The sequence below is a fragment of the Pteropus alecto genome, unplaced genomic scaffold, assembly GCF_000325575.1.
Source record: "Pteropus alecto unplaced genomic scaffold, ASM32557v1 scaffold78, whole genome shotgun sequence".
Lineage (NCBI taxonomy): Eukaryota > Metazoa > Chordata > Mammalia > Chiroptera > Pteropodidae > Pteropus > Pteropus alecto.
In genome coordinates this window covers 207932-216340 of record NW_006443124.1, presented here as the reverse complement: position 1 = coordinate 216340, position 8409 = coordinate 207932, and the positions used below count along the sequence as shown (strand labels likewise).

Sequence of the window (8409 nt, the reverse complement as noted above, 5' to 3'; positions counted from 1 at the left end):
AAAATAGGCAGAGAGAAGATGTTTAAAATGCAGATCTTATGGTCTTAATAGAACCATATGCATAGAGGACCAGTTCTCTTCTGTAATTGTGTTCAGAGATGTTCCCCAAATCTTGCCGACTATGTGAAATCCACTGTTAATATGCTCTTAGAGTCCCATTATGTCTCTCCTTCTTAACATTTAGCAGGGAGTTTTAACTGTCCACTTATTTTGTGATTGTTTAATCCATAAAGGTCTCTCTCTGTGTAGAGCCCTCATTAGACTACAGGCTCTATAAAGATGGATATTAGATTTCTACTGTATTATTACTATGTCCCATAGTACTAAGCAATGTGATTAGTGTATAATAAGTGTTCAAGAAATATTTACTGGACATACGAGTGGACATTTTAAGGTAGTTTGGAATATTGTTTTAAATAAGGTACTTCAGTTTAGCCCAATCTTTATTTATTATTTATTAGCTACTGAAGAACAGCTGATAATCACTTACAATGTTCTTCTTTCTGTTTGTCTTACAGTCAACTTTGACCACTTTGAAATTTTACGAGCCATTGGGAAAGGCAGTTTTGGGAAGGTGAGAATCAAAATGATTTAACTACCGAAAGGGTTATGTAGTTCAGGGAACAGAGAGTTCCAGAATATTTAAACTATCGAGTTACTGGGACCACAAAGAATGATAATTCAGAGATGTTTTTATAATGGATTTTTATAAAATTGTCACCACAGTTTGAGGAAAGCATGTGACGAGCAGCTGTATAATGAACATATACTGTTCTTAGAATTATCTCAAAGTCAAATCTGTTTCCTCTCACTAGAGTTTAAGACTTTCTCTCTATTACAAAGGAGGGAGTAAGATTTCGGAATCATTTTCAAATTGTACCAGTACCTTCCGTAATACTTACCTTGTCAAATAAGAGTTAAATCTTTTTAAGTGAGAAAGAAGCCACCCGATTTCTGGTTTTCCCCCAGTTGTACCATGTTTTTATTTTCAAAAAAACCTCCCATGAAAAATATACATATCCGGTCTAATTTTTTTGTAAAAACCTTCTAGATTCAAATGCTGATTATTTCTTTCTTGGTGGAGACATACTTTAAGAGAGAATAATATTTCATATTGAGCTTGCATTTTAAAATTATCTGCTGTCTAGTTTATCAAGCACTGCATGAACCACTAAAAGAATTTCAAAAACATGGACATTGCTTTTAGTGTTTTCCCAGTGCTGAAAGTTGTTTTTGGTTATATCAACTATGGTTGTAGACTGAAATTCTTTGTACAGTATCATTCAGCTTGACCGGTTAGCCATGCCCATTCATTTCAGTCACTCAAAGCAGAATAAGGACATCATTTGCTCTGCAAAGATTCCTGACAATGAGGCAGTTATTGTCTCTAAAACGCTGTCAAAAATAAAAAACAAACAAACAAACAAAAACCTCCAAAGCAAAAACAGGCACACTTGAGAAATCAGATATTTAGAAATTGACTTGGTACAGGAGAAGAAAATGAAGTTTTTACTCTTAACTCAGAGCTAAGTAGCATCTTTAGCATCAAAGAATTTGCAAGTGATAAAGCCCCAGGCCTTGCTAAAGAACGAGTTTTGTTCTGTCTCTCTCATCATTATGATCCGTCATCTCCATAAATCACTTTCTCACTCTGGTTTGGACAATTAGGTCTGCATTGTGCAGAAGAATGATACCAAGAAGATGTATGCGATGAAATACATGAACAAACAAAAATGTGTCGAGCGCAATGAAGTGAGAAACGTCTTCAAGGAACTCCAGATCATGCAAGGGCTGGAGCATCCTTTCTTGGTTAATTTGTGGTAAGTATTTTTACCGAACCTCTAAATAGAGACAGTCCCACCTTCACTCCCAATACTGTTACGTAAATGCACCTTGATTTCTAGGTACATTTGCAAAGTCCTCATTCAAGGACTCCTATTCTTTTTGGTTTCTGTTCTCCTTGGTTTCTTCTATTCTCCTTGATAATAAAACAGAAGCGTTGTTTTATCATCACCAATAAATACTGCTTGGTTCAGTTGTTACGGTCCCCTTTTTCCTTGAAGTCAATTTTTTTTTAGCATTATAATTAACTAAGCTGAAGGAAGGAGTTTGAATGTCTTCTCACTCAGATACTTTTACCCCATTAACTGTGAGGCAGAGACTAGTAACACTGGCCGACATAAGATTGATCTTTAGAATTTGCACAAAAAGCACTTTCTCCCTAAAATTATTGGCAATAAAACTGGTTGTCTTGCAGCAGCCAACAATCTGTGAGTTGGAAAAGGATAGGTGCTGCCTTTCTCACCAAATAGGTTTTAACAGAGGCAGAGCTAAGTTAGTGATCTGCTCTCAAAGCCATTATCACAATCCAAGGCTTAGAAAATGGCAAAAAAGCTTACATTATCTATTACTTCCTGCTCTTGAATGTGAAGGTCTTTCTGTGGTTCACTCATTCTGCTCTACGTTTTAATGCAGCCATTATGTTAAGAGCCCATTCTTAAAGCTAATTCAGTATGACTGTTATTTAAATGTGCATACCAAGCAGTGCTTACTTATGAGCAAAGGCAAAAAAATAAAAAATAAAAAGCCTTTATTCAGAGAATACTAATGGAAAAATAATTGAAATGTCACTGTGTATTTAGGGACATTCCTCTGGAGGAATCAGTGCATTAAACCTGTCTCCTCCATCTTTAATTAACACAGTTCACTTAATATACGATTTGCTCACACACTGTGCCACAGTTAAAAAGAAGATGGTTCTGAGACTTGGAAATAGGTCTGTTACAGTTTATGCACTATTCAGACATGGCAGAGTCTCATTTTGGCTCAGGCTCAGTGCATTAATCAGTATTTTCGAGTGGTCTGTTCACAATGCAGCTATGTAAAGAGTTGCTTCCCCATCCTTAGCAATCATCAAATTGCCATTTTTTTGCCCCTCTCGCCTCCCTGAGAGTGACGAAGTGCTTCACAGCCTCTTTTTGTTCAAAGTCACATTTTCCTTCTTCAAAAGTTCGACCAACTAATTTTCTTTCTTAAGACCGGGAACCCTGCATAAGGACATACATACTTAACATTTTACCCTTTCTTGCTTGTCTCTCATTGTTGAGTAGGCAAAGTTGATTTTATTCTAGTCCCATTTTTTTTCTACAACATAGGTATTATGAGACCTTAAGCTGGCCAAAGTTTACAGACTTCACTATTTGTAACATGGTGTCATTCCAGACCACATTCTGTCCTCCATGCATGCTGACATGGTGAGAACATGTCACAACATATTATCCTTCTCTTCTCACACTGAATCTCACAGTAGAACATTGGGCACCATTAATGTTGATAGAAGAGAGAGAGGAGATGCCCCTTCCCCATGATTCTAGAAAACTGTGAGGGGGACATTCTGAAAAGTACAACAGAAAGTCCTTTTGTCTTTCAAACCCTGAGACAAAGATCTTCAGAATGCATATTAATTTCTTCTAATAAATGCTTTCTGCCTTAGTAACTATATAGCACAGTAAATATAAGTGACTCTTTCCACAACTATCACACTTCTGGAGGTAAATGTTAATGACTCTTTCTACAACTATTACACTTCTGGAGATATAAATGCGAGCAATTGTTATCACTTTCAAGTCACACTATTCTAAGAGAGGGTTAATGTGTGTAACTTGCGTTGTTTTTATGAATGAAATGAGACAAAGTGCTATGCTCAGTGCCCAGCATATAGTAAGCATCTTACAGATAGAAGTTTTTTTCTTTCTTGCTACATTAAGGGGTAGCATTCTGAACATGCCCATCACTGATGGGCCAGTGTGAACATCCAAAAGACAAATGTGAATGGTGCTTGGCCCCAAAGCATCATGGGAAGCTGTGTGTGTTGTGGGGGAGGGGGCCAGATCTTCAATTCATTCTCATGAAGAGCTTTATGTTTGTTTTGTTTTCTACCCTCATTGTGCAAATCAAAGAAGAAAATCAAAGATTCCCCACTATATTATGTACGATTTAATCAAGATTTCATGTCTTGGGTTTAACTAGACTTATCTTTACATCCCCAAAACTTCAGAAGCCAAATCTCTTAAGAAGCACTGTATAAACAAAAAAGCAGCAATATTTTTGAACTCCTCTGTTATTGCTTTCAATAATCTCATGGATGCTCAAAATGCTTCTAACCTCAGTGGGTATGTTCAGAGAATTCTGGTTTTCAGGCAGAGGGAAAACACAAATTGTTTCTCTTCTAAGCAGGTTTTAAAAAAGATAGCGTATATGTATATAGGTGTAAATACATACATGTATATTTGAAACCATTCCATGTATTGCAGTCAACTTGAAAAACATCATCACATAGAAAAATGCAAATTCTCCAATAATCCTATCACCTTGAAACGATCACTCCTAAGATGTTGGTGTATATTTTCCAGTAAAATGTCTGTATTTGGTTTTCTATTTTTGATAATGTATTAGCCTCATTCACTTCTTCATTCATGTATACATTTACCGAGCATCACAGATAAGTTATAATTAGAATTGCCAGATAAAATACAGGATGCAGTTAGATTTGAATTTCAGACAAATAATAATTTTAGTGTACATTCCAAGTATCACATGGGACATACTTTAACTGAAAATCATTTATTATTCAAATTTCTAATTTAAGTGGGCATCTTGTATTTTTAGTTACTAAATCTGGCAACCTAATTGTAACAGAGACCCATGCCGTGGGGATGCAGTGGTAAGCAGGAGTGGACAGAGTCCCTGATCTACCTGGCATTTTCATGAACCATGAGAGGCTGACCTTAGTCAAATGGCACATGAATGTAACAACTGTGAGTACATGAAGGGACTAAGTATAAAGAGGGGTGTGTGTGTGTGTGTGTGTGTGTGTGTGTGTGCGCGTGCGTGTGTGTGTGTGTGTTTTGAGGGGTTTCACGGAATGTGTGTGTGTGCGTGCGCGCGCGCGTGTGTATGTGTGTGTGTTTTGAGGGGTTTCACGGAAGGAAGGTCACTAGTCTGGGGGGCAGCAGTGTTAAGGGTGAAAGAGCATTCTGATTAAGATGCAACCTTCCCAGCCTCCATGGACCTGGTCCCACTCGGAACACAGTCATCAGATATAGGCCAGGTTACAAAGTGAAGGCTGCCTGACAGGGCTGGCATCCAGGAAAAGCAAATAAAATCTTCCTGCGAATCCCTCCTGAGGGCTAACAAAGCTCTGGCAACCTACAGACAAATGGACCCAGTTATGCCCAGCATAGCCCGTTTCCCAGGTGGCTTTTGTTAATTGAGATTAAGCCTGAAGCTGCACACAGCTCCTCAGGAAACCCAGGAAACCCAGTTCTCTTCTTACCCGTGCCTGTCATTCCTGCGAGCAGAAAGGGTCCACGTGTGGTTTGAGGAAATTAGGAGACGAGATGGTCTGTTTTAAGTGGAAAGGACCACTTGTTCTGGGAATATGAAAAAGGGGTCCTGTCAGATAGCTGAACATAGCTGAATAAATGGGTTCCCTGGAAGCAACCCCCATCATTTGTGACTCAGGAGTGCCAGTGTTACTTCAGGGAATCATAGGCTGTGAGAACTCAGGATAGCCTCAGAGGCACAGGCTCAATAATGATAGCTTCCCTGCCAATGGTGTTCTATTCCTTTGGGTTTTATATATATTGTCTCGTGTATTCATCCTAACAACTTAGGTTGATAAGGATTATTATTTCCATTTACACTTGAAGAAATGGAAGCTCAGAGAGGTTGAGTAATTTTCCCAGCGTCACATAGCCAGGAATTGGCAAAGCCAGGACTCACACCTCAAAATCCTGACGTCAAAGCCCCTGCTCTTCCTGCCACACAATACCATCCCCTATGGACATCTTGTGAGACACCCTTACAAAATATGGAAGGAAACAATTAATTTTGTTTATTGTCTTTCACACCACACAAGATTACAAACTCCATGAGGCAAGTAGTTTGTGTTTTGTTCAATGCCTCATTCCCCAGCTCCTACAGTCGTGTCTAACATGTAGTAAGTGCTCAAAAATATCTGTTGAATGGTTGGTTGGTTGACTGAATGGATAAAGTGAATTAGAAGTGGGACTGGGCTTCTGCCTCTTTTTTTTTTTTTTTTTTGCTCTTTTTCTCATTATGCCACTGTCACACTCACAGACATCCCTTCATATAATCTTGCCCTTCATATAATCTGCAGACCCTGAGGTCAGAGGGACCCGAGTTTAAATCCCTGCTCCACGTGTGAACTGAGCAAGTTACATTATATCTTTTGTTTGACTTCCTCATTCATAATTGGGAATAACAGCAATACCCATGGCAGAAAGTACTGTTATGAATAAGAATTTGTATATAAAGCAGCTCACACACAGCAGGTGCTTAATAAATGATTTTAAACAAAAAACTCAGTGAGGCCCCTTCTAGAAATGGAATATTCCCTCGGCCCCCATAGCTGGAGAAGATTTTTAAATGAACAAATTCACCTGTGCTTGAGCTGGCCTGGGCATTAGAAAATCTTTCATTTTGTTCTCAATTATTAAAAATTTAAATAATTATTTTGCATATAAAATACATATTTTTTTATTACAGAAATACAGAAAGTTCTCATGAAAATAGTAAATACACATGTTTTATCACTCAGAAATAACTGTATTACTTTCCTATGGCTGCTGTAACAAATTACCACAAATTTAGTTGCTTAAAACAGCACAAATTAGAGCATTTGAGATTAAAGCTATTTTTGTAATAAGATCAAGATTTGATTTTCCTTTTGCCTTGCAGTTATTTGCACTGAAAGTTCACAAAGAGATAAAACTAATCAGAACAGTGATTAACTGTGGGATGTAGAGATTAACTAGATTGTAGCATTGTGACGAACTTTGGGAGTAGCTGAAATACTCTGTTATCTTTACTATGGTGTTAATTATGAGGACATATATTTGGAAAAATTCATTAATATCTTTATTTTACTATAAATGAATTTTACTTCATTAAAAGAATATGAAAAAACGAAAACCCCATGAATTCATTATCTTATAATTCTGGAAGTCAGAAGTATAAAACTACACTCACTAGGCTAAAATCAAGCTGTCAGCAGGGCTGTATTCCTTCTGAAGGTTCTAAAGGAGAAGCTCTTTCCTTATTTTTTGCAGTTTCTCGAGGCTGCCTGTATTCTTTGGTTCATGGTGCCTTCCTCCATGTTCAAAGCCAGCAGCATAGCATTTTCAAATCTCCTTCTGTCTCTGACCTCCTGCCTCCTTCGATTTTTTAAGGACTCTTGCTGTTATATTGGCTCTATCTAGTGACAACAATTATCTCATGACCAAACTCTAGCCAGGCTCCTCTGAGCCTTCTTCTCCACTAGGATTCAATCTCGGTCCATAAAGACTTGAACAAAAACATAGTTTCTAAAAGCTCAAGGCGGCATTCTTAGGATGACTTTAGCTACCCAAAGAATTTGCTGATCGTCCTAACCAACAGCTGAAGGTAAGGCCAGGCATGGTGGGAGGGGAGGAGCCTAACTTTCACACCTGCTAGTTAACAAACCAGAAGGTTTCACATGGACAAGCTCTCCCTTCCTGGTTTTTGTAATTTTTCACTTCTATGACTCTAATGAGTCCCTGTTCAGCCCCCTCCCTGTGCCCTCATTCTCCCTTTAAAACATCCAGTCACTTTAGTACAAGTCAGAATTGAGTTCAGTTCACACTGGACTCTTTTCCTTAATTACAATAGTATATTACTGATTAAAAACTTCCTTAACTAGTGTCCAGCTTTGTTATCTTAGGACAAGACGTGATTAAATTAAGGATCTTGTGAAACAGAGGAAATCCTAAATTATCTAGTGTTGCCATAGAAGAAGTTATCCTTGGGTATGGCCCTGATGAGCTTGAATGGGTGGAGAAGGGACAGCAGTCCCTGAAGAAGATTGTGGCAGAGAATGGCATTACTGTGTGCCTGTACATAGTAAGTGTTCCATTACATAGTTGTTGAGTGACTGATCAATGGACCAATGATAGGAAACTGAGTCTTTATATTGCAGACATTCACTCATTCACTTACTCATCAATATTACTAGATATACATATACATACATGTATATTTATTTACACGTATATCTATCTTTTATTGCAAACAACACAAGCTTTAGAAAATGTAAGCTAAAAAGAAGTTCATTGGAAAGCCATGAGACAGCTTACAGCCTCAGAAGTAAAGCTGAAGAAGCAGGTCTCAGGAAAGTGAGGGACAAAGGCAGTTCTGAGAATCTAAGTAGCAGAAACTATGGACAGGCTCTCGAGGACATCTCAGCTGGGAGAAATCAGCTCCAATCAATTTTCTAACCTTGTGTCACCCACTCAAGTTTCAAAGTCTTGAGACGGAATCTAGTTGGCCTTGATTAGAAAATGTGCCTGCCCCTCAGCTAGAAGAAAG

The 8409-nt window shown here is 38.1% G+C and overlaps 1 protein-coding gene across 5 annotated transcripts in view; it reads left to right on the top strand.

The window, feature by feature from the left end:
- Positions 1 to 8409, top strand: part of STK32A (serine/threonine kinase 32A) — a 94384-nt gene that overhangs the window by 27355 nt on the left and 58620 nt on the right. For 4 of the 5 annotated variants that reach the window (XM_025040740.1, XM_015598195.2, XM_025040741.1 and 1 more), the window contains 2 exons: positions 519 to 574; positions 1669 to 1820. In XM_025040740.1, the coding sequence (XP_024896508.1) occupies positions 519 to 574; positions 1669 to 1820 (208 nt within the window). The remainder of the gene's footprint in view (positions 1 to 518; positions 575 to 1668; positions 1821 to 8409) is intronic. The other variant, XM_025040742.1, reaches the window with a different exon arrangement.